Here is a 27045-nt window from a genome sequence, read left to right as displayed (position 1 = left end):
GTAGAAGTTGAGCTCCTCATGAGTTTTGCACTCACTCACCTGGGGTGCAACAAACATGGCTAAGCTGATTAAAAAGAATTCTCCCTAGGACACTATGGCTAAGCTGATTAAAAAGAATTCTCCCTAGGACACTTACAACTGGCTGTCTTACTGGGGGTTTTCTGTTTTTTTTTTTTTAAATCTGGCACAGGCACCTGAAAGCATGAAAAAATTGTGCATTTCATTCAGGAGCACAAGTTTGAAATACATCCTTTTCCACTACTAGTAAAAGTAGCTCACAAAAATGAGACAATGCATCAATGACTTTTAATGACACTGGAGTGGTTCAGAAGCTATATTTCTCTTACCAGGAAAGAATGTGTGTCAGAACCTTGGACTACTCTAACTACAGACAGGCCCATTCAAAGCACTACTACATCAGACTCTCCTGAGCTACACGAGAGCTTAGAACCTGAAACTCTAAGCTTACTGCCATACCATTACTGGCAGTATCTAGCAGTATTCTTGATGCCTCTACCTTGAGGGAACATCACTGGACCTGGACGATATGGTTTGCCTTGTGAGAAAATCAGGATTCATTACCAAGATTCACCAAGGGCTCAGGTTTCCTATCTCAAAGCAAATGTTTCAGTTTGGGGAAGTATTAACTCAAGTTTATTTCAAGTCTCCTCTCCCATCCACATAGCACTAGATTTATCAGATACGTTGTCCAGAGACCTTGTAGATTACATCTAATGGGTTAAAGGAATTTATCTTGATATTTCTAGCATTGACTATATCCTTAGCCATTGATCAAGCATCTGCTGTCTTTCCTGCAGCAGACATTCCTTCTAGCCATCACATCAGATAATCTATCAAACACCCAGGAGAAGGGGTCTTTGCTCCATCCCCAAGAGTTTTTTCCTCAGATACTAACACACAAAGAATGGAATACTGGTCTTTCCCTGAAGATTACACTGTGTTTTCTGAAAAGATATAGCTCTCAAGTGCCAGTGAGCCAGACATCACATAAATAACTCTTATGGGCGGCAATTGCTACCACTACCATGATTTTGTGAAAGCGTGATGGGAAGGTTGTTACAAAAACGTGGCAGGTTTAGGCCTATGCGACTTAAGGCCTTATTTCCTTGCTTTCAAGTCCACATAGAATGGCCCCCATATGCCAAACCACCAGGTGTGCATGGGGCGAAGGGGAGAGAAGGTTGCTACAGCCAGACCACAATGGATTACTGGCAGGCATAGGGGAGTCAAAAAACTATCACAAGTACAATAGGTAGAGAGGGTGGGAGCAGGGATGGTTACTTCACCCAGGTTCCATATTATTATTTGGAACCTAGGAACCCTGGTTATGGATCAGGACCTTACCGTGCTAGGTACTGTACAAAAAGATGCTGTTAAAAGGCAACCCTACTGTCAGATCAAAATAGTAGGAGAGGAGAGCAGTATTGGACATGATGAATAGAGTATGCAATTTAGGAATTACGGCTGATTTATGGTTACTGGGATTTATATCATATAATATATATGTGTTATCTTCAAGTCTACAGAAGTTGAAAAATCTCTCTAGACAATGGGGAATAGAATGGATATCTATATTTAAACCTTGGAGTGTGCACTAGCTTACTTCTTTTGGATACAACGTCACAAATCTCAGCGACTTTCTGAAGCCTCGGGACTCTGCAAATAGATTGAGCTTTCTGTAGATACTGGACTGCTTTCAGAAAATTCTTTCCTCTAAGGAAAAAATATGGGAAAGGCTGAAACCAGTAACCTTAAGGCTGTGGGAAGATGCTAAGAATCCTTTTGTTATGAGGGCCAGGCCTATTAATAAAATGGGAGAACAATAACCCCTAGAATTTTGACTGGTTATAACTGCTGGAAAAAGTGTTTGATAAGGACCTAGTGTGTGTTTAAACTGAAGTTTAGAACTCCAAAAATTGGAACCCAGGGTAGATAGTTCATATCTGGATCATCTGTGCTCCACATCTGCTTTAATTTTTTGATGGATAAGAACCAGTCCAGTTTGCAACTGAATAGGCACTGCATGAACACCATTTCATCTGTGAAGTCCCCATTCCATTGCTCAAGCTATAGGACTCTCAAAGCTAGTACAACAAGCCAGTGTCAGTTCCTACTCAACAGAATCCTGGGAAATGTCACTTAATAGCCAACTTGCACTTGAAATGAGTTTTGGGGATTCCTTGGGTATTTTGGATAAAGTGCTTTATCTGTCTGGATTTCTGCAATCCATTTGATATATGCCCTAGAGATAAAGAATAAATAAACTGTCATTCCCAGCTGAGCTGTTGCCAGCATATTTTTTTCATTTCTGTCCCCATTTTCCTATCTAGCATATCTTTATGCAAGACATTAAAATATTGAGAATACCACTAACTATACCTAGCTCTCATATAGTGCTTTTCATCAGTAGATCTCAAAATGATTTACAGGGGGAGGTAAGATGAACATTTCACAAGTATTGTTACATCTTCCTATTGTGGAAATAGCTACATTTTGCTTATTAGCATGACTGATAATCAGCAGAAGCTACTCAACAAGAATCCATTACTCTCAGAATAAATATGTGGATGCCTCTCCCTATTTTTGTGTTAGTCCCCCAGAACTCCTAGCAGACAAGTAGCCTGCTGTCATCTCACTTTTTGTTTCAAATGGCTTTGGACTTCAGTCTTACTGAAACATATTTGAGTTGGTAACTTCTCTAGTGATACTGCAGAAAGAAATATGTTGATTATTTCAGAGGCACAGGAGATAAGAGAATATACATTTCAGGTAATCAGGGTTCTTGTTGCCCTCAAAGAAGCTGGATTTATTGTGGATTTTCTTATTCAAGGGCCTCTTTTAGGTCTCAGGGGCTGGGTTTTGTGAATGGACTCTCCAGAAACATAATGGCTCCCTCCAGCCCCACCCCACCACACGCTGTCCACATGGTCTGCATTTTCTGTCCCCACCCAGTCCTGGAGACCCTTGTGACGTGTGTTTGAGAGGTGGCAGCAGGAGCAAGGTCCTTGGCTCCAAGGTCCTTTGCCAGTGCTGGAACATTTAGTAGTGTCTGTGCTGTGTCCAGTACAGTAACTCCTCTCTTAATGTTGTAGTTATGTTCCTGAAAAATGCAACTTTAAGCGAAAATGTTAAGCGAATCCAATTTTCCCCATAAGAATTAATGTAAATGGGAGGGTTAGGTTCCAGGGAAATTTTTTTTCACCAGACAAAAAACTACATATTAGAGAGATATACACACAGTATACGTTTTAAACAAACAATTTAATACTGTTCACAGCTATAATGATTGTGAAGCTTGGTGGAGGTGGTGAAGTTAGAGGGTGGAAGAGGGAGGGATATTTCCCAGGGAATGCCTTGCTGCTAAATGATGAACTAGCACTCGGCTGAGCCCTCAAGGATTAACACGCTAATGTAGCCTCTCACACAAGGCAGCACGAACACGAGGGAGGGGAGACAGCACAGCAGACAGAGACAGACATGCACCTCGTGGGAGGGAGAGAGAGAGAAATGCACACTGCCCCTTTAAGTAAGCTGACCCGTTCTTAAGTGCATTGTCTTTTAAGTGGATCAGGAAGTTGAGACAGCAGCTGCTGCCCCAAGCGCGCTCTCTCTCTGTCTGTGTCCCCTCCCTGCTCTATATGGAGAAGGGGTAAGCGGGGTGCAGGAGCAGGGGGACACCCTGACATTAGCCCCCCACCTCCCCCTGCACAGCAAGCAGGAGTCTCTGGGAGCAGCTCCAAGGCAGAGGGCAGGAGCAGCACATGGTGGTTGGGGGAGGGACAGCTGAACTGCCGGCAATGGATAGCCTTTTGGGCGGCTGCAGCACAGGGAACTTAGGGGAGCAGGGAGCTGATGGGGGGCTGCCGGTCCACCCTGGTTCCAAGCCCCCACCAGCTAGCTGCAACGGGCTGCTCTTCCTGCAAGCAGCTGCCAAACACGTTAGAAGGGAGCACTGCACAACTTTAAATAAGCATATTCCCTAATTGATCAGCAACGTAACAACGAAACAACATTATCTGGGACGACTTTAAGTGAGGAATTACTGTATTCTCAAATCACGTCTCAATTATTGAAGCAGAGATAAAAGACAAAATTAGTTATCATCAAAAATTCTTGTTTAAGTGACTTGCCCAACAGCAAATAAGAATTGTGGCAGAGAGAGAACTCAGTTATTTTGGGTTCAAGTCCATTATATTAAGCACACGTTCATTCTTTCTTCCTGTAGTTCCCTGCCTGTTCACTTGACAGAAACTCCATCATATGCAACTATTTGCTAAGCAAATTTTCCTGTCTCTCGAGGGCTTTGTATGCTTAAGTAGGTCCAAATGTACAAACAACAGAGTAAACCACATCGATCTGGCCAAATTATTCTGAGTCTATAGTACATTGCACTGTGATATTTTTAATCAAAAAATGCTTGTAGATGCGCTTACTAACCAATTCATGATTCAGGCCTAACTGTATTAAGGTCAGGAGGGAGATTTTTTCCTTGCAGTCTTGCACACTGCATGGTGGGATTTTCAAACATACCTCTGACGCATCCATGTATTGGTAATTTCTGGAAGCATGATATCTGACTCAAAAGACTAATGGTACGATCAAGTATAGCAATCCGATGTTCAAATTATCTCTGTTCTCCGTATTGTCTCCCACTGATATCCAACAGTAGATTTAATAAAAGATTGAAGGTAGACAATAGCTTCTATATATTAAATAAACTTACCGGTAATTATTTGTTCAATATCTTAAGGCTTAGCAAAAATCAATTTTTACTTTTATAACTGACGGATAATATTGGTTATTTTTAAGCATTTTTAATTACTGATTTAAATTCACAGTTGAGCAGAATTATGGGTTTTAAGCATTTTTTCAATATGTATCTATTTAAATTTTCAAAGTTGCAGGAAATAAGGGGAGCCTTAGATAATTATTTATGACAGTAGATGCTGAGATTCAAAAAGTTAAAAGTTTCTAACAGTTAACATGCAAATGGTCAACACCACATGTCAAAATACGAAGTAAATACCCTTAAATCAAACTCTAGTAAGGTCTCAAACAGCATTTTTCTTACTTTCCCTAGCTGTAAATTTCAGTCACCATCAATAGAAATATTTTCTCATCAGTTTGTGTGTACAATACAAAATTTTCCAATAGTTACCAATAAAAACCTAATCCTTCCAAACCTAAATACCTTCCTATTACACTCACACTCAACAGTGGGAAAATACTTTTAAAACTGCTGCCATCTTTGCCCTTTGTTTCTCTTCCTTCCTTCTTCTCCTGTATTTGCCCCTCTTTTTGTTTTTGGGCATCTCCTTTCATCCCTCTCCATTTCCTTCTTGGCACTATCTCCCAAAACCCAACCTCATAGACTTTATTCCCACCCATTTCATTCACTAAAATGATCACCAATTAAATAGTTAATGCTGACATTTGGAGAAACTTAATGAGGCAAAAAATGAACATTAGGCCTAGGTAGGGAAGTTCACACTTCAGAACCATTGTTTCAGGATGACAATGCTCAACTGGTCTACATTTGATTCAGAGTTGGAAAGTTATCTTCACAATCTTTATGAGGGCTAGGAAGTTATGTTTTAAAATTACAGCTTACCCTCTGTAGACTCTGAATGTGCTTTGTGGGCCATATAAATCCATCAAGAAGGTTGGATCTGGCCTATGGGGCTGAATTTAATATCGGTCAAAGGAAAAGTGAAAAAAACACTCATAAAATAAAGGTTGAAAAGATCATTCAATTTTAAACCACTAATTTCTGTTTTTAAAATGCAAACGTTTTTCTTCCGGACTGAAATTCCTCAAGCATCATCTGATCTATAGATTCTACTTTTCCTTTTAATTAGAAAATTAAAGAAAAACTGTAAAATGCTTTGTTTTGACATTTTAAACTGATTACATACATTCTTAAGACCTAACGGCTGTGCAAGTTTGAAAAATGCATGATAAAATAAAGAAATATGAATGAAAATATATTGAACATATATTTTATTTCATTAAAGAAAATGATGTAAGCACATAACACTCTTGACACACAGTTCAGTTCTCCAAAGAGGCTGATTTCATCACTATTGCAAGTAATCCCTTCTGGCCAATTTATTGAAAGCACTGTTATCTCAAAATTAATCTTTGTCAGTCTTTCATAACTGAAGACAGCATAAGGGCTTAGAACGAATATTAAAAAAAAAAAACAAGAACAGCATAATTCTGTTCTACCTTTCTATAAACACATCATTACTTGCCACAGTCAACTTACATAAAGTCTACTTCAGAGCCAGACACTGAATAAAAAGGTACATACCAAACCCTGTAAAATTTACAACCATGTTTTCTAGATCTAACTGTTCTCCCCTCAGGAGTTTAACTGGTGCAATCTTCCCCCAGGCAAAATTCAAACCTAACAGATGGGCCTTATGAGAGCTCTTGAAGATCAACAAACTTTAGTTCAGTCTGATCAAAAGGAAAACATTTCAGAGTTACTGTCCCTCCACTAAGAATACCCAGCCTTCAAGATGCTCAAATCTAGGGCCTTGTCTACACTATAGAATTTTGTTAACAAAAGTTATGCCGCTTTAATTAAACCACTCTTGCATGTCCACACTATGCTCCTTGTGTTGGCAGAGCACATCCACACTAGCAGCTCTTGCACTGACACGGAGAGCAGTGCAATGTGGATAGCTATCCCACTGTGAAACAGGCTGCAGGGTGCTTTGGGAAGGGTTTGCAATGCCTCACATGATGCAGGTTTCTCAATCCCATCATCCCACGGGCATCCTACTAGATTGCCAGCTGCTTATTAACTGAAGTGTAGGGGGAGGAGAGGGAGATTGTGTGAGAGGGAATGGGGTGTGCAGAGGGGGTGGGAGAAGAGAGAGAGAGTGTAGGCATGCTGTCTCTAAGTTCAGACAGCAGCCTGAGCAACCAACCCTGGGGGAGGGGGGGGACACCCCCCACATCATCCCCCAGCTCTGCAGAGCACAGCAGTTCCCCCCTCCTCCCCAATAGCAGCAGCCTGCTCTGCCAGCCTGCCAATTTCACATTAAGGATTCTGTAACTCCCTCTGAGTTCTCCCATACTGGGAGAGTCATCCTCAGTAGCTCTGTGCACTCTCCACACTGAGGAATAATGAAAGCTTCCCGGAGCTTTGAAAGGGGAGGGTGAATGCCTGCAAGGTAGCCAAGTTCGAAATAGTGAGCAGGGTGGTCACAGCCAGCATTGTGGGATGCTGGGGGAGGCCAGTTATGTCAAAATAACGTATGGCAGCGTCTACACCAATGCTTTGTCACTCTAATTTTACGGCAAAAAGCTTTGCCTCTCATCAAGGTGGTTTTGTTTTGCTACCAAAAGTAACTTTGTAGTGTGTATACCGCCACTGGTTTGTCCACAACTTGATGTCAGTACAGATTTCAGGAAACATGATCGCTGTAGTCAACACTGCTAAATAAGCAGGCAGCCTCATTCTATACTAGATATAACTTCTGAGAGATCCTTAAGAATAGCTTCTGAAGGTGACAAATACGTGGATAACTGGTGAAAGCAAGTATCTAACCAGAGAATAGGAAGGCAGCACTACTGTTGATCACTGTCTAGAGCAGGGGTTCTCAAACTAGGGGTTGGGACCCCTCAAGGGATCACGAGGTTATTACATGGGGGGGGGGTCATGAGCTGTCAGCCTCCACCCCAAACCCTGCTTTGCCTCTAAGCATTTATGATGGTTTTAAATATATAAAAAGTGTTTTTAATTTATAAGGGGGGGGGGTCGCACTCAGAGGCTTGCTATGTAAAAGGGGTCACCAGTACAAAAGTTTGAGAACCACTGGCTAGAGACCAAGAGCCTGCGAACAGAGGTGGAAAATACCCCTTCCATACTCTCTAGATACTTCCAAAGGCTTACACATCTTGTTTTATCTGGTTTGAGCTTTAACTACATCACTCCCATCTAATCTATCTCTGCCAGACAACAGAAAAGGGAGACTACTATCAAGATCAGACATAAGGAAGACTTAGAACTGCATGTCATCCACATTTCTTTACCTCCCCCAGTGGCCCCACATATCCATCAAGGCAGATAAGCAATTGTCCAAAACCACTACTGAGGGAATCTAACAAAATGTTGGGAATCATTAGGAAAGGCACAGATAAAAAGACAGAAAATATCATATTTCTCTATGTAAATCCATGGTACCCCCACATCTTGAATACTGTATGCCAATCTGGTCACCCCATCTCAAAAAAAGATATATTGGAATTGGAAAAGATAAAGGAAGGGGCAAGAAAATTAATGAGTATGGAACAGCTTCCACAGGAGGAGAGATTAGTAAGACTGAGACTTTTCAGCTTGGAAAAGAGATGAATAATGGAGGATATGATAGAGGTCTATAAAATCATGAGTGGTTTAGAGAAAGTAAATAAGGACCTGTTATTTACTCCTTTTCATTACACAAGAACTAGAGGTCACCAAATGAAATTAATAGGCATCAGGTTTAAAACAAACAAAAGGAAATATTTCTTCACATAATACACAGTCAACCCGTGGAACTCTGCTAGAGGACGTTGAGAAGGCTAAGACTATAACAGGGTTCAAAAAAGAACTAGATACATTCATGGAGGATAGGTCCATCAATGGCTATTAGCCAGGATGGGCAGGGATGCAAAACATACTCTGAAACATCCCTAGTCTCTCAGTGTAGCGCGCGTGCAGCCCCGGACATCTAAGGGCATCACAGACCTGTTATTGCTCAATCTCGGGTGGCTGAACGCCACTTGTCCCTCTAAGAAGTTGGACGCCGACCGCTCGGGGGTCGCATAACTAGTTAGCATGCCAGAGTCTCGTTCGTTATCGTTCCCTAGTCTCTGTTTGCAAGACCTGGGAATGGGCGACATGGGATGGATCACTTGATGATTATCTGTTCTGTTCATTCTCTATGAAGCACCTGGCATTGGCTACTATCAGAAGATACTGGGCTAGATGGACCTTTGGTCTGACCCAGTATGGCCGTTCTTATTCCCCCCCCCCCCCCCAAAAAAAAAAAAAGGAAAGAACTGAAGAGAAATTCCAATCACTCAGCTCAGGTTGGGAGTTAAAACAAACATAACCCAGTGAATTCTGTGAGAAGGTAATTATCTGGCCACTTCACTAATTTACATCAAAGTGAAAAGTAAAGCACCTGAAAAGTTAGTTTACAGGTTTTCCTATGCATTACACTCCTTTTCAAGAGGAAAACAGATACAATGCTAGAGAGTACAGCCTGAGGCAATGGATTACCTCCACATAAAATACCCACTAAGACCCCAATTCAACTAAAGGATTTATGGATTGAGTCCTACTAACTTCAGAAGGACTAGAGACTGGCAGGAAACAGTTTTTCCATCCTAAGAAAATCTGAGATAGTTAAAAAAAAAAAATTCCCTGAATCACGGCAAAAAGTCAAAATCTCAGAAATTTTCAAACTGAAAATCTGAAAAAAAAAAATTCAATTTGAGTCAAAGTTTTCTGTTTTATTTAGACTACTTTTTTTTTACCACAAATTAAACGAAATTTTGAAACAAAGTTGTTTTGAACTAGAAAAAAAGTTTTTCCATTATAAAAACGTCAAAATGAATCAAAAAAAGTCAAGTAAAAAACCTGTCAAAACTGATCCGTACCTGCAAATTTTTGTTCTGACACATCAGCATTTTCCAACAAAAAACACTGCTGAAAAATTCCTAATCACCTCTAACTGGGACTCCACACAAGTGTAACAGTTTGTCAGGATAAATACTTACAAAGTCTGAAAATGACACAATCAGATGAACTCTGTGAGCACTTGCTTTTGCAGTAAGCTTTTTCCATCTGAAGGATGTGTCCTGAGCAGCATGCAAGGTTACGATCCTTTCTGCTTTGATGCAGCATTCATCACTTGTAAACTAGGGCTCAGATACTAGAAACACTCTAAGGGTATGTCTATACAGCAAAGAAAAACCCAGAGCTGGCCCATGCCAGCGCCCAGGCTCCAGCCTGAGCCCAGATGTCTACACAGCAATGAAACAGCCCCAGAAACCGAGCCCAAGTTGGCTGGCACAGGTCAGCTGTGGGTGTCTAGTTGCTATGTAGTAATAATGAGAATCTGACTCACTGCTTGCTCTCTCACTTAGGAACAGAAATTACAAACCAAACTTGTTCTGAACTGAAACATACAGTCACGCTCCTGGGAGTGACACACTGTTCCTTCCATTGCCTGACTCTTATAAGTTTCAAAGATGGAGGAATTAGACCACAGGACTGCTGCTCAGTTAAAAACTTGTAACAGACAAAGACAGAATTTAAGTATATAGTTGAATATGTTACTATAAACATATTGCATGGTTACCTTGATCATCTGTGAATATGAAGCTGGTTTTAATACCGACTTCTTACAATGTTAGTATTTGATAGTTTTAAGACCAACATTCTGGGTACTGAAATAGGATAAAATGCAGAGTTAATGACTGCAATTATCACTTGCCCAAGTACAGATTTAATGGAATCTAAACCAATGCTCTTCAAGTACTAGTTATATCAATGTAAAGACCGGGTAATATAGATCTGTGGAAAGATTAAGTACACATTCTGAAAAATATGAGGTATTATTAAATAAGATTCCCCAGGAGATAGACACATGGCCAGCAACAGAAGCTGAAAAGATAAAATTTACTTACCTACACATGTGTTTTCTTCTCTGAAGTGGTCAAATGGTGCTCTGTGATCCTTTAACTCCATACTGGTGATGCATCTCTACTCTACAAGTTTTCCCAATTATCAAAAATATTCCTGTTTCAGGAACAAAAGAATTTCCCTTGCTTAATTTTGGATTTTTAACTTGTTCTTTCTTGTTCCAACCTGCAAGTGCCAATATGCCACAGTGGTCCTACTTGTCATGTGAATGGCAAGTAACACAAAGTGAATCTTAAGAGTAGAGAGAAAACAAACTTCTTTCTATTCTAAGAAGTTGTTCTGATGAGCTTCCTAGGACAGCCATTTGCCCTGAATTACATGGGACCTATCTGAGTTCCTTCAGTGGCGCAGAAGATAATCTGGTACCTGACTGAGGAAATTCCACTGATAATCAGTAAAATGTACAGAGTAGAGAGTATCACCACCATAGAATAATGGACCACAGAACACCCAATGCGCATCAGGGAGAAAAGGGAACAGGCCAGAATGTCAGGATTCAAGCAGTAACATAGAAATCATGGGGAGCAGAGGCAGAAACTCCTATCTAGCAGCAGCAAGAGCAGAAATATCCACAAAATGCAACTGCTGACTTATACAGAGGAAGGGTCTTCCAGAAAGGAAAGAAAAAATTACAAAAATGGAGAGGGAGGTACGGAGAGAAACCTGGGATGATAAATCAGTATGTGAAAGTGATGGAAGGGATAAAAGAATGAGTAAATAACTCCTATAACCTAAATATAGGCTAAGAATGGGTAAATAATTAAATTAAGAATCAATACAAACTGACTTTCACTACAACCTTTTCCCACTCTTGTGTGCGTTGCCTACTTACATGTAAAGCTCTTTAGACAGGACAGAACCCTTATGTGTCTAAAGAGCCCAGGACACTTTTAGGTGCTCAACAACCACCACCCTACTAAGTATTGCTATTTAAGTGAAAAGTCCTAAATGAAGACAAAACTTTATGATAAACAATACTGGGTGTGACTTTCAAATCATCTAAGGGCTTGTCTATACTTACCGCGCTGGTTCGGCGGCAGGCAATCGAACTTCTGGGTTCGATTTATCGCGTCTTGTCTGGACGCGATAAATCGAACTCAGAAGTGCTCCCCATCGACTCCGGTAATCCTGCTCGCCACGAGGAGTACGCGGAGTCGACGGGGGAGCCTGCCTGCCGGGTCTGGACGGCGGTAAGTTCGAACTAAGGTACGTCGACTTCAGCTACGTTATTCATGTAGCTGAAGTTGCGCACCTTAGTTCAATTTGGGGGTTTAGTGTAGACCAAGCCTAAGTGATTTAGGTGCACAAGTCTAATTGAAAGTGTTTGTTTGTGGTCCTAGATCACACAGGCATTTTTGAAAATCACACTTAAACCATACCCAGATGAAGCCATGATAACTAAAACCATGTGAAATAAACAAGAAAGGCTTTACAATTACAAACTATCAAAAATAAACATAAGAACCAACTATTTGTATTTTTATAATGTAATTTGAATGCTGAGAAATCAAGAGTGGAAAATGAACAGACACAAATCAATGAGAGATCATTTTAAAAGTGAGTTGCCATGCCAGCACTAAATCTGGTTTTAAAAAGTACTTTTTAGAAGTAGATAATTGTGAAGCCGTATCTAGATGGGTTATGCCACACATTTTTAATCCCTAGAAATGGAGGGAAACATCATATTACTAAAGTTTGTTGACATTACATTGGGAGGATTTACAAAAATCAGTGAGGACAAGAGAAATAATACAAAGGGACCTAGAGAGATAAGAAACATGGACAGAAAACAAAATAAGATATATTCTGAATCACCACCTCTCTGTGCCTTAATGCTTTGTCTACCCTGACTGTGTACATCGCAAGATCTTCAAAGCAAGAACTCTTATTATGAGTTTGTAGAGCAGATAACACAGTGGGACCCTGATCTTGATTGGGGTCCCTGGGTGTTACGGTAATGCAAATAATAAATTAACAGGAAAGAGAAACCAGGAAAGCAGTTATAGTGAAACAGATACAGCAGCAAGAATGAAGAGCAAGTTAAACAAGCATGCAATGTGACAACCCAAAAAAGAGGATAATGGAGTCAGAGTGGCTGGATTTAAATAACCAATTTTAATCATGATTTAAATTAGCAAGTAGGAAACCTTGACTTAGATCATCTATTTTAATCATGTTTTGCATTAAACTTTTTAGGTTACTTTCCTTAAAAAAAGGTTGAGCCTCTTTTATTATTAAAACACACTGAAAACTAAATACAGCCTTCACACTAAATTTGGTGCTTTTTTCTTAATTAGACTATGCCTCAACACATTTAAGCAATTGTATAGTTTAACTTACATTTATTCAGATTCTTACTTATTTTATGTTAGAAAATAGTGAATGATGCATTTCTTATTTACTAGATGATACTTATATTTTTACTTGTGATTTAAGTCAAGCTCATTTGCATGGAAATTCAATTAAAAAGGACAAACAGCATTTAAATTTTTTTATTGAATAAAACTACTTAAATGTGTTAGATGCATAAGAAAAAAGTTTATCAAAGCATGTTTTGCATTTAAAACTTACTGATTAATTAAACAAAGGAAGTATTATCTGTAGTTATGAAGAGAACTAATTTTTTCTAGACACGGCCTACAAGATTTTAGAACCAGTAGATCTGATTCTCTCATACCTAGATTTTATTCATAAATTGGAAGAGGAAAACAAGACTTGTTTCTTATACACTAGTCATTGAACTTAACTAATTGAATACGAATATGAAAAAAAAACACTCTGCAACTGAAGAAGAAATTACTGCTGTCAAAACTGATTTAGCACTTCGGCAAACTCTGGTTCCAGGTGCTCAGCCAGTGACTTCTACCAGTTCAGTGGGAGGATATTCTTTCAACTTAGCAGAAAACATGCACTACTTAATATTTTTTGTAATTGGTTTAAATTATTTCAGTAGATTATAATAAGTGTAGGCCTTAACAAAGACTATGGGTTTCAAATTTAAAATTAAATAGTTTTTTTCCTAAATAAACCTGTATTCACTCTAAATAAAACATCCAATTTAAATTAAAAAAATCTTTTTTATATATATATTTTTTTCAAATCATCAATTTTTCCAACTCTGGCCACAGTTTTGGCCAACATATGCAAAATTATCACATGGATCAAGAAAAGCGTCTGTAGATGGCTCTGGCGCAAAGACACCATGAATTTTAGGTTTACTTCCAGGGACCACATTAGCTTCAACTTGTCTGTTTTCCTGGGAGTTCAGGGAACAGAAACAAATGGTCAGCGGGTTTTGGAGGAGATTGAATTTATGAGGAAAGATTAAAGAGCTAAATATGTATATCTTTATTAAGACAATTAACATGTTGTTGAAAAAACAAATTATTCTACATTTGAACAATACTTCTAGAACGCCAATAATAAATATTTAAGAAATCATGAGTTGTATTTAAAGGGACACCATCAACATGAAGAACAGTCAACATAAGAAAAATTTAAAATAGTTTCAGGTACTACACCTACTTAAGTATTCCTGCCAATTTCTGTGGTTTCACAATCCCATTTTTTGTATTCTTTGAAAATATGTTTCCCTGTTGCTGTATGTAAGACCCACAAAACTGAGGAAACACACTAAACAAGAAAAGCCATTAAACTGACTATACACAAAGTGCTGTCAAATGCACAAAGAAAACCAATATTCTTTCTAATCTTTCAGCTATAGTCATCTTAAGTGTCATTTAAAAGTAGGCCAAAAAAACCCACAAAGACAGGAGTTGATGGTACAGTAGAAACTCAAAGTTACGAACACCAGAATTATGAACTGACCAGTCAACCACACACCTCCTGTGGAAACGGAAGTACACAATCAGGCAGCGAGAGAGAAAGAGAGCAGGAAAAAAAAGCAAAATACAGTACCATACTGCGTTAAATGTAAACTACTAAAAAAATAAAGCTGTACTAACTCAATGTTCAGTTTGGGACCTGAAAAAGGAGGAAAGCTTGTTTTTCTTTTCCAGATTATGAACAAACAGGAAAATGAAGGTGAAGACAACTGAGTTACCTGCAGAAGCCAGTATTTTAAGTTTCTCATGTTGACCTGGCTGACACATTAAAAAAAAATTAAATTGACTATTTCATTTAACTATTTTAGTTAAAAACAAACAAAAACAAACCTGATTTTAAAACACTTGAATGTTTAACTAAATTCAAAAATTCATGCTTGTTTTGTTAAAATAGTCTCAGTTTGCTGTTGAAGAAAAAAATCCAGAATACATGACGTTGTTTTAGTTAAAAAAAACAATTTAAATGTCTGTCTGGTGATGTTCTCCCCCTAATACCGCATGGCAAGAAAATCCTCCAAATATTAATGATTAACCTGTTGAACTGGAGATAGTTCACCTCCCAACGACTTCATAAATATCTGCTTCAATTACCTTTTTTGGTAAATGAAATAACCAAACAATCATTCATTTTCTGATATAGCTGTAAATCTAATCTGAAAAGTTTTCAAAATAAATCAATTTTAAAATGTATAGTGCGTACCTTTTACAAATGAAACCTACATCTATCTCTGAGTTGTGAAGAATACGTATTAAGGTTATAACAGCCAACAAGAATGCACTTTTATGTAGAAATCCATGATTAAATCGAGTCTTCCTGACTAGTGATTGAAGTCAGGATATAAATCAATTTGATTTAAATCAAATCCACCCTGCAATTCTTCATACAAATCTTTCAGGCCATAACTTGACATACAAAGTAACAAAGAAATCTGCTAATACTTTACAAAAGGAATTTCAATCAAAAAATATTTAACTTTTCTGCTCTCATAGTGCACAAAGATAAGCAAAGTTTTAAGTTTTTCAGGCCTTAAGCTACTAGATTTTTTTGAATTTACAGTTCTTGAATACCTATCACTCATAGTTAAATAATGATTATTGCTCAGTACCTATTTTTATACATGATAGTGCATCTAAATTTCAATTTTAGTTTTCTGAAAAATTCTTACTCTGGGTTTCTGACAAGTGATTGATTATCTGATCAATTTCTAGAACTGAAAGACTGACTAGATCACTATCGTTAAATTAATCTGAAAGTTAGAAAATCTTCACATTTTTATTACAAGTTTCCACTGCAGCCCAATTACCATATCACACTTTTTTGTGTACAACTGCTCGTCAATTTTGACATTTTCTTTCCTTGTTCCCTTTTAAAAGAGCCAAAAATTGTATAAAACAATAGGTACACCTTAAAGAAAATCAAGAAAATTAATTCATGAATTAAATATATTCTGTGGGCTATGCGAAGCATAGAATAATCAGTGTCTAGTGAACTTTGATCCCACCTCTTCTTTTCTCTTGGAATGCTCCCTCCTTTCAACACACACAGGGCTCTGGCCTCTGTGTCAGGGTGGCCAGTGCAAATACAGTCTAGCAACTCTACAATGGCAAGAAAATCCACTTAATTTGTTATAGGGACCATTGAACACCAGCTAAGGATCTGCCCCACTGTGTTTAAGCCCCCTTTACACCACAGGAGCAGACTAAAAAGAGCAACAGATAACCAAGCCCTCTGTCTTTTGCATCCTGTAAAATGCTGAGCAGTGTTGGGACTAACATTAATCACAGATCCATTACCTCATGGCCTTATTTGGCTAAATATATCCAAATTATAAAGGAAATTCATGGTAACTGCCAGTAATTCGGACTTTTAAAAATGGCTAATACCCAAACAAACTTCCTAAACTGTCTTGGCCCCCATTATATCAATCGCAGTATTTAGACTGCCAAGTGTTGGACAACATTCAATAGGTTAACAACATGTCTGGCAGTCAAACTCGGTCAGCATGGATTCCATTTCATTACTAATACACAGGGTATTTTTACATATGCCTTTCAGAACTTACAGTTGGAGAAGTTGCCCACTGAAACGAAGCAAATGATAAAGTTTAGAAAAAGATTTAGGGTACGGCTACATTTGCCATGGGATAAACAACCCAGGGCACAGCTGCAGATAGCCTATGTCAGCTGAATCTGGCTCACAGGGCTCAGGCTCATGGGGCTAAAAATCACTGTGTAGATGTCCAGGCTCGGGTTGGACCCCATCCTCTGGGACCTTCCACCCTCACAGGGTCCCAGGGTTTAGGCTCCAGCCCAAGCCCGAAGGTCTACACATTGACTTTTTAGCCCTGGAGCCTGAGCCCCGCAAGCCCACACACCCAGACAGTCACAGGTGTTTTATCCCTGTGTAAACATACCGGTAGGCTCTTAAATGCTAGCACAAAGAGAGTCCTACATAGAAAATTAAAATTTGAAATCACAAGTCTCAGGATACATCTTTTTGGATCCTATTGGCATGAAAGAAAAGCTAAGCAAGAACTGGCCGTGGAAGACTTGAGTAGGAAGTGGCAGGATGCTTTATACCAATTTCATGAAATGGGATGTATTTTCCAGTTTTGTAAAGTCATAACTTGCTGCTGAGACTTTAGAACACTACATCTCTGTGCACTGTAAACTAATATGTGAAATACAGAATGTTTTTATAACATTCTTTCAAAACAATTTCTTTGAACATGCTGCTTACACTCTAGGTATACATGACAAAACACTTGACATCAACAACTAAGACCACTGAAAGTTCAAAAGGAAGCAGTTTGAAGTATCTGAAAACTCAAAAATATCATTTAAAAATCCTTAACCCCCCAGAGTAGCTAACAAATTTACAGATGCTCCCCAGGTTACGCAAACCCGACTTACGCAAATCCACACTTACGCAACTTTTTCCATAAGCTTTTTTTTTTTTTTGGACACGCACCTAATTGTCGGGTATACACAAGTCGGGAAGCATCTGTAGTTTGTAGGTGTGTGATTAAAATCTGGAAATGAAGGCCAGTATTTTTATCATGAATCCCAAATATATTTTTACATAAGTTGTATAATTCACACAATTAATTATATCACTCATTTGTTTCATTGGGTGGCAAGAGTATTAAGCTTGGATTCTAGATAAGTTTTAGATATCACTGCAATAATCCTATATTAACATTCAGTACAGGTGATCAAGTTCTTTCAACTAATCCCACAAAACGCCTTTATGTTATCCATGCTTAATTAAAACTAGCAGCAGGTTTTATAGCAAGAGATGTTACTAGCCTTCTTATAAAACATCTGGGCAGTTTGGTCTTCCAATAAACCTTTTTTTCCAGTGCCATAAAGACTTGAACATAACGTTATGGGAACAAGAACTTAGAATTTATTTTTCCCGTTCCATGTATTACTTCTGAATCTGAAAGCAATTGCAAAAAGGTGTCAGGAACACCTTTTAAAGAACCAATGGTAAAGTTATTTTCAACAGAATCCCTGAACTATAAATAACGGCCTGTATAGCCAATTGTCAACCGAAGTTTGTCAGTATTACATAAGAACTAGAACAAATTATATTAAATTCAATCTCCTTAAGCACCCTATTATAGGTGCAAAATGGATGATCTTCACTTCCTGGATAGGATGTGCAGCCTTCACGAATGAGAATGCATACATAAAAGAGGCCTGAAGCATTTTGCAATCTGGTCACATGAACACATCACAGAAATGAAGCATCTGCACTAGTACCGCTTGCCTTTTTATTGTATTTTAGATTGCTGTTCTGCTTTCATAAATGTCGCTCTTATCATTCATAATACAGTCACAAATGTCACTCCAAAGTGGTCAATTTAGAAGACGACTAAGTTTTACAACTCACCGTTTAAAAAAAGTAGGTCAAATATGGGCAACCTTGACACTAAGCCTTTAGGAGGTCTAATAAGCCAAATCCCCCCCCCCCCCCCAAAAAAAAAGGCAGTACACACAACTAAAGATTAAGGAGACCCCCATTTCAAATCACACAAAAAAAGGAGCAAAGAGTCCTGGGCACCAAAAAAAAGGAAATCAGGATTTTCATTCCTAGTGCTGCCATATTCTCATTTTGAGAGTAAAAATTTAGAAAGGAACAATTTAATCTAAGGTTTAAAAGTAAACCCTTGAAAAATAATTTCTGAAATGCATTTGTCTAAAAATGTCCTTCACAGTATTCTGAGGGTATGTCTTTGCCTCAGAGTTAACCTGGGTAATCAGCACTCCAGTGTAAGCACCTGGGTATGAGTAGCCACACTCCACAGTCATTTCCAAGTTACTGGGTACACACTGAGTGCCGCTTGTACTTCTGCAGGCATATCCCATGGTTCTTTGTACTGCAGTCAGGTAAACCACTCTGAATCTTTTGAAGTGAGTTGTGGGAGAACTTGTCTGTCCTCCTGTGTACACAGGGAAATTGTGGGAGGCACTGGAGGACAATCAGCTCCCGAATGGTTTGGCCTGCATCTTCACTGAAATGGGATATCAGTCCAACTGAAAGCAGCATCCAGGCTTTAGCCTGTGGCCTCAGACAAGCCAACTAGCCCAAGCTGACAGAACCAAACTAAAGATCAGAAGTTTGTGCGTGGGGATGGGAAGGTTAGGGACAACACCTGAGTAAAAGCCCAACTTAACTCTGCAGTGAAGAGATACCCAGGATGATTCATTTACTAGCTGTCTATATCTATTTCATCCTTTGAGGAGAATCAGCTTAAGATGTTTTTTCAAGATTGATATCAGCAAGTTAGTGCTGTACAACTTCTCAAACATTAGTGGCACTGAAAGTCAACCACTAGAAATACTTTAAAGCTGAAAGAAGTTCTCATACATGGCAATTTATTAATTGGATAAACAGGTCTAAGAAACCAAGTGGTGCATATGAGTTACTTTCAGGATGTTATTTCAAACTTGGGAGTAAATGGGTAAAATCCTCTGAGTCAAATTCAGCCTCAATGTCATGTGTCTATTTTCTACACAGTACTTCTAACATTTAAAATTTCCTGGCTTCTGCTGTAGGAAATAAATTTTTTTGACCCTCAGAGTTTTATCAAGATCCACTCAAAAACGGTAACAATAGATTAATAATTTTTATTTGTGGTGACCTGTAGCGTTGCTGCTCAAATTTATGGTAAGCCTGAGTCAGGGTAGGCTAGAGTGTGTGTTTTGTGCTGGGAGATTTTGTGTTGATTTGTGCAGGTGGCAAATGAGGTGTGCTTGTTGTGGTATGGGGCTGCATTTGGGCTTACTGTGAGTTACTGTACCAGGAGAAAAGAACAGGAGTACTTGTGGCACCTTAGAGACTAACAAATTTATAAGAGCATATGCTTTCGTGGACTACAGCCCACTTCTTCGGATGCATATAGAGTGGAATAAATATTGAGGAGATATATATACACACATACAGAGAGCATAAACAGGTGGGAGTTGTCTTACCAACTCTGAGAGTTGTGCTGAGTTGTGCAGGTGAGGAACTATTTATATTTGGAGTATTTTGTGTTACATGGATGTGGCAGTTGGGCCAAGTAATCCACCATGTTGCCCTCATACAGCCAATGAAATTGTTGCATGCAAATTAGCTGCAGAATGAGGGTGGTGATTGGCTGAGTTACCACAGCTATCACAACAGCCTTGGGCTCAGGTCGCTGTCGCACAGGTGTAATTCATAAAGTCAAAATGGCTGAAAACTTAGAAACTAGATGGTAACATACAGTAAATCTCAGTGGTAACTGAATGTGGTAATATTCTGAAAAAAAGGGTCCCAAACCATGCATGTAGGTGTTTCCATTGCTTCACACTGCCTCAGATATTCCAGGCTTCAGCATGACATACAGACAGGTGACAATCCTGGAATCATATTCTATAAATAAACCATGTACCTACTGCTTCTTAGGAGAAAGATTTCAATTAAATATGAAAATCTTACATAACCTCTAATATATGGACGGTCTTATTTTAGAATACTTTCATACTAGCACATTTATTCTCTGTCAAAAGGTAAGCAAATTAACTATTTTGGCGTTTTTCTATTATTGTAGGCAACAGTAATAAAATCCAGATGCATTAAACTAATCAGTATGCTAACACTCACCTGAAATTCTGACCCTCTCACAACTCCCTCCCACCCGGTCAAACCAACAGAGAAAAAGTTTGGGAAAACAAGCCTTGAATGGTAATCTTAATGTTACCAGACCTAGGCCGTGGCAGATCTTCGCAAAGGATTCCTCACCAACAATGCCCTTCCACTAACCCCCCTTCCTCCTTTAAACAAGGGGGCTATTAATTCAAGCCTCTCAGAGCATCAGGTGAAAACCAGAAACTTAGCCTTCACTCAGAAATCAACAGATAGTGAAGATCACAGAGCATGGGTGTAACGTTCTCTACGTAATTCACCAGTCAATGAGCAGGATGCTATTGTAACACCTTAAAATCATTTGGAAAATGCATCCCCATGTAGACATCATTAATACTACAATCTAGATGCAAACACTGTAACAAGGCATTGATCCAAAAAAAAAAAAAAAAAAAAAAAAAGTTTTCAAACTTGCTTGCCAAGCATGAACATATCAAAGGAAGGGTAGAGGAAAATTATGAATTCTATTATACAGTAAATAAATTACAAAAAGAGAAACTCCACCATTTCTTTCCACTGCTCCCCTAACTCAGCTACTTATCTGGGTTGAGTCTCACTCTCACCGTGCTAGCTAGCTCTCATCTGTGTTCCAGTATCTATAAAGCCCTGAGATAGTCACTCAAACACATGAAGTGGTTTATATTAGATTAAAATATGAAGAAAAAAAATCAGTATTGCCAATCCTCTCAATTTTAATGCAATGTCTAGCAATATTTGGTGTTCTTTTTAAAGCTCCAACTCCCAGATTTCATGTCATTTCATGATAATCCCAACTTTCATTTAAAAGAAATGTCTAGCACTCAACAGTGGAGAAAGGTATGAAAACATGATCCCAGTGCACGCTAAAGGCACATGATACAGATGGCAAATACAAAGCACCCAAAATGTATAGTTTTTTAAATCATCATGATTTTCAAGCAAATTCTATGATTTGGAGTGAGGGGGAAGGGGGGCTGATTCAGGGTTTTTGAACACTTGGGGTTGTCAATACTCAAATATACTGACATCAATCTCATCTGCTACAGTTCTGCAATATTTGAATGGACTATTTTAAACTTTTTGTCCAACTAGACTTTAACAAAAAAAATTTTTTCCCACACTATCATGTACTGTTAGGGGTGATAAAACACCACTCACTGTATTGCAAAAATGCCATTCAGAAATGTAAATAAGTAATTTTTCAAAAGCTACTAAGAACCTGACTGTTTTGGCATTTGTTCCTCTACATGAACAAATACATTAACTAGATTTCTCCATTTAATGGAAGTAAAACTTACAAAAACATTTATGTAAAAATCATAATGGGCCATGATCTATTAGATTTGTCAAGGACACAAAGCACCATTTATGATCAAAGTTACAGAATTTCTTAAGCCATTTTAAAACTCAATAACTAGATCTAGAATAGAGTTGGACTAGTAAAGTGACAAGTAAATAATTTAACATCATTTCTTATTCTATTTATTTGTCCTATCATTTAGTTTGATTGTTAATATTAGCACACAAAAACAAGAGTCACTCAGTACATCACGTGTTTTTGAACAGCTTAAATCACAACAAAAACAATATTTTATAAGTATATTCAGTACTGCACACCAAGTTCATTGCTCATTTGCAAGAAGGAAATAACTAAAAACATAGTGTAAAAGATAAATATATAATATATAGAAATCATATGTTTATCTTTTATTGGATTCAATTACATAAATATTCTATTCAATTTTAATACTTAAAAAACATCCTAAAGATGACAACTACACCAACAGAAGTTGGCCCAATAAACAATATTACCTCACCTACCTTGTCGGTCAACCACATTGATTATTAATCTGTGTTTGTTTTAAACAAAGAAAAGTATTTTATGGTCAGAGAAAAGGTTGGTACATGACAAGGCCTTTCCACATACCAGATAGCAACCTATGCTGATCAAGTAAACTAAAATCCCCCCTCAATAGTTACAGACAGGTTGCTTCTCTCTGTAATACACAAACACCTGCACTGGTATAGGCAGAATACACCGACCAACACCTTTAACACTTCATCTTTGAACTTTAGGTCATACTGATTGCATTTTAACACAAAATACAACTACAAAGGCACTTGACACTGTTTTATGAAAGAGGCATTGGCATCCCAGGAAAACAGTCGTTAAACTTTACTATTTAAATACGGACCTTCTGCACATCAAACAAGAAGGAACCAAATTGAGTGGCTATCAAAACAGCCAGTTAATGATTTCTATACTTCAAGAACTCCACTCTCACCTGACGAGAGATTTTTTTAGGAAAAAAAAAACAAACCTCCAGGAAGAAAATGAAAACCTAAGGACAAAGTAGATTACTGAAAGTACCGAAGTCGGCGATTTTTCTGCTATCATTAAGCCTAGTAAGAGCAGAATCATTCAGGAGAGAGCACTAACCATGCAAAAGCTCAATATGCAAATAAAAATATTGAGGCCTCTCTTCCTTCTGCTGGGTAAGTACAAGAGGAAAACACAACGCACCTGGTGGCCCCTAGCCCTTGTTCTCGGTTCTAGGAATGACAATCCCCACCCATCCCTTCTTCCTGCCCTAGCTGCCCTCTGCCCCTGGCTGGGAGATGGCCGGGGGCAGGAGTGTGGGTGGCGGTGGTTTGGGGTTGGGGCTGCTCCGTGTGCGGGCTGTGTGTGCCTCTGGGCCGGGGGGGAGGTGATTTCCATGGGGCCGCTGTGTGCAAAGAGGCCCAGGAGATGGCGTCTCAGGGCCCCCATCTCGTGAGGGATTTCAAGGCTGAACCTGCCCCAGCCTCCCTGGCGGCCTCCCCCGGCTGAGGGAAGAGCTGCAGGGCCGACGTCCCCCCCAATCCCCGACCGGGGGAGCGACCGCAGGGCTGCGGCCGGCCCCAGCCTGCCGAGACGCGGGGGCTGCACTGACCTGTCCTCCGAGTCCATCCGGCTCAGGGGCTCCCCGTCCGAGGACATCTCCAGGCTGCCCCGCCGGCCCCCCGACGTGGCGCTACAGCTGCTGCTGCCGCTGCTGCCGCCCCCTCCGCCGGTGCCGTAGCCTTCGTCTCCGCCGCTGGACACGCTGCTGCTGCTGCTGCTGCTACTGCCGCCGCCGCGGCCCAGCCCGTCCTCCTGGCTGCCCCGGGGGCCCTTGGGCTCCTCCTTCGCGTCGGCCTCGCTGCTGCCGCCCGGGCTGAGCGAGCGGGTCTCGTCGCTGCAGCAGCCGCTGCTGGTGCTGCTACTCCCCACCAGGCTGCTCTCCTCGCCGCCCTCCTCTTCCTCCTCCTCGTCCTCCCCGTCCCCGGCCTGGCTGGCGCTCTCCGGGCTCGGCTCCGACATGCTCTCGGCCTCGCCGCTCAGCAGCAGCAGCGCCTCGGACTCCGCCGCCGCCGCCGCCCCGGCCTCTTCCTCCTCCTCGGCCGCCGCCGCCTCGCCGGGGAACAGCCCCTCCGGCTCCGCCATGTCGCTGAGAGCGGCCGCCATGGCGCCGCCGAGCTGCTGCCGCCTGTGTCGCTCGCTCGCTCCCTCCGCCGCCGCCGCCTCTCGCCCGCACAATCGCGCAGCAGAGCGAGCGAGCCGCAGAGGGGCGGGGCCGCTGCACGCGCTACGGAACCCGCCTGGGGACAAAACACCGAGCGGGGAGGGTGGCGCCGGGAGGGGAAAGGACTCGAGGACGCGAGGCTGCTTGGAAGCGGGCAGAACCAAGTGGGCGGGGCGGGGGAGAGAATGGGCAGAACCAAATGCGGCGGGGAGGGAAGGCACTGGGAGGCAGGAGCAGCTGGCAGCTGTGAGGGGGACGCGAGGCTGGGCGGCCCTAAGTGGTTGGGGCAGGAGTCAGGGCTCCAGGCTTCGCGCTGTTGACTCTCCAGTCAGGCCCCTCCAAAGAGAACAAGGACCCTCGTTGCCTTTGCTCCATCCCCCTCCAGGCGCTGGCAGGGAGCTGGCACGGAGGGTAGGTCGTGCTACAGCGGCGGGTAATGAATTGCCCAAACTCCCACCCCGCTCAGAGAAGTAACTTTTTTTACTTCTTCGAGTGCTTGTGCGAATCCGTCCCACTCTTAGCACTGCACTCACTGTGCCCCACCGTGTGCATAGAGGGTGCCCCACGGTGTCGGAAAGATGGCAGCATAGCTCCGCCAAAAGAAGATGGGGATGCTTCTGCCAGAGTATAATGCTCAACAGACATACGGGCTGAAGAACCCCAAGTGGGTGTGAGCCCTAATCTGAGCCAGAGGGGTTTAAACTAGCTAACACATAACAGACCCGAATGCATCCCAACACCCACTTGGGTAGTCTCTGAGAACATACTGCTTGACCTTCCTCTCTGTCAGCAAATGGTACAAATCATCTTGTGGAAACTGTGAAAGGTTAGGCTCTTACTGAATAAAAAGATGAGGCCCTGTGAACTTGAAATGTGCACCCTAACTAACCAGGGGAAAGCAAGTGTTTTGGGGAAAATACCAATAAAAGAGTTATTTGGTTCAAATGGAAACCCATTGCTACTTGGGCAGAAACTCAGAGTGGGAGCTGAGTGATGCCTTACCCAGAAGAAATATTGTACAGGAAGGGCCAGCTATGACAGCTTGCATTTCCCCAAATCTTCTGGCTGATGTAATTGCCACTACTAAGGATGTTTTTGTAGATAAATGCAACAGGGAGCAGTTTGCTAGGTGCTTAAATGGATGGAGTGGATGTGGCTTACCTGCCAGCACAACATTAAAGGCCAATGGAGATGGAGGTTCCCTTACTAGTGGAAAAAACATGTATAAGGCCCTTAAGAAATTTAATCATAGTAGGTGGGGGAAAAAAACTATAGCATTGAAAGGGGGGAGGAATAGCCGGGATGTGGCAATATTGCTCCCAGGAACACTCTAAGGGCTTGTCTACACTATCGCATGGGTTCGATCTAAGATGCACAACTTCAGCTACGTGAATAGAATAGCTGAAGTCAATGTACTTAGATCTACTTACTGCAATGTCTTCACTGCGGTAAGTCGACAGCTGACGCTCTCCTGTCAACTCTGCTTGCTCTCCTAGTTCTGTTAGAGTACCGGAGTCGATGGGAGAGCGCTCAGGGGTTGATTTATCGCGTCTATACGAGACTGATAAATCGACCCTGGCTGGATCGATCGCTGCCTGCCGATCCAGCAGGTAGTGTAGACAAGCCTTTGGAGAGTGCAAGTAGTCCAAGAATTAGGGAACTGGGAATCAATAGGTTGTAATTAACATCGTTCACATCAAATCCGGAATATTTTCCACTTAAAAGCCTATGTTAGGCAGGAATCTTTTCTACTTTGGATCAAAATGTTCTGGACATTCAGTAAGTAGCCAAGCTGTCAGATGGAGGGAGACTGGATTTAGAGGTAAGATGTTCCCAGTGTTTTGAGATATTACTTCTGGTAGAATTAAAAAGGTTTTCAGTGGATGAAATGAGAACAGCATCAGCTCCATATACCAAAATGACCTCAGCCAGGCAGCTGCTATCATAATGACTGTGGCAGCATCTTGTCTGATCTTTTTGAGCATCCTGTGAATCAGAGGGATGTGAGGGTAAGCATACATCATCCCTGGCAACTACTAAGTGAGGAATGTATCAGACAGGAATTCTAGGCTTAGACCTCCTTTGGAGCAGAAATTGATACATTTAATGTTCTTGGGCGGTTGCAAATAGGTCTACAGAAGGATGACACCACACGTGGAAAATGTGATGGATAACAGAATCCTTGATCATCCACTCATGGCTTGACAAAAATATCTTCTAGAGCATTCTGCTGATCTAGGATATGTATTGCTATGAGAGCTTACTTAGTGCTGAAACATCAGTTCCATAGTTAACCTCCTTCCAGACATCAAAGGGTTCCTTTCCTGCCTGTTTATATAAAACGTGGTTGTCGTGTTGTCAGCCATAACTTGGACTGTCAGTCCATTGATAATTGGTAGGAATGCAACACAGGTTCTACGAACCACTTTGGGCCCTAATACATTTACGTGTAGTCAAGTATCCTCATGGGTCTGTAGACCTGAAGCCTGATGATGGGCCAGATATGCTCCCCATTTCAGAAGGGACATGTCCTTTCATGAGTGCAGGGGACTGGATTAGATGACCTCTCGAGGTCCCTTCCAGTCCTATGATTCCATGTCTATCACTAAGGTCTTGGGTGGAAGAAGTGGATAAAAAGGGCGAGGGGAGGGAAAATCTTTCACCATCAACTGCACCTCCCATTGGATGCCAGAACCAGGGTGCCCTCCTCTTAATGATAGACAGTGTCATTGAATGAGAGGCTGTATTCAGAGGCATCCATTGCTGCCTGGA

At 40.8% G+C, this 27045-nt stretch overlaps 1 protein-coding gene across 3 annotated transcripts in view; it reads right to left on the bottom strand.

Annotated features, from left to right (window-relative positions):
* The window catches only part of AEBP2 (AE binding protein 2), an 84244-nt gene extending 59872 nt beyond the window's left edge, over positions 1-24372 (bottom strand). Inside the window, exon 1 of one of the 3 annotated variants that reach the window (XM_034782192.1) lies at positions 23662-24372. In XM_034782192.1, the coding sequence (XP_034638083.1) occupies positions 23662-24215 (554 nt within the window). In that variant the 5' untranslated portion in view covers positions 24216-24372. The remainder of the gene's footprint in view (positions 1-23661) is intronic. The other 2 variants (XM_034782183.1, XM_034782200.1) reach the window with 2 other exon arrangements.
* Between the last annotated feature and the right edge of the window lie 2673 nt (positions 24373-27045).

The sequence above is a fragment of the Trachemys scripta genome, chromosome 1 (genome assembly GCF_013100865.1).
Source record: "Trachemys scripta elegans isolate TJP31775 chromosome 1, CAS_Tse_1.0, whole genome shotgun sequence".
In the NCBI taxonomy this organism is placed as follows: Eukaryota; Metazoa; Chordata; order Testudines; family Emydidae; genus Trachemys; species Trachemys scripta.
Note: the sequence above shows the minus strand (reverse complement) of the source record. Positions and strands in the feature narration are given on the sequence as shown.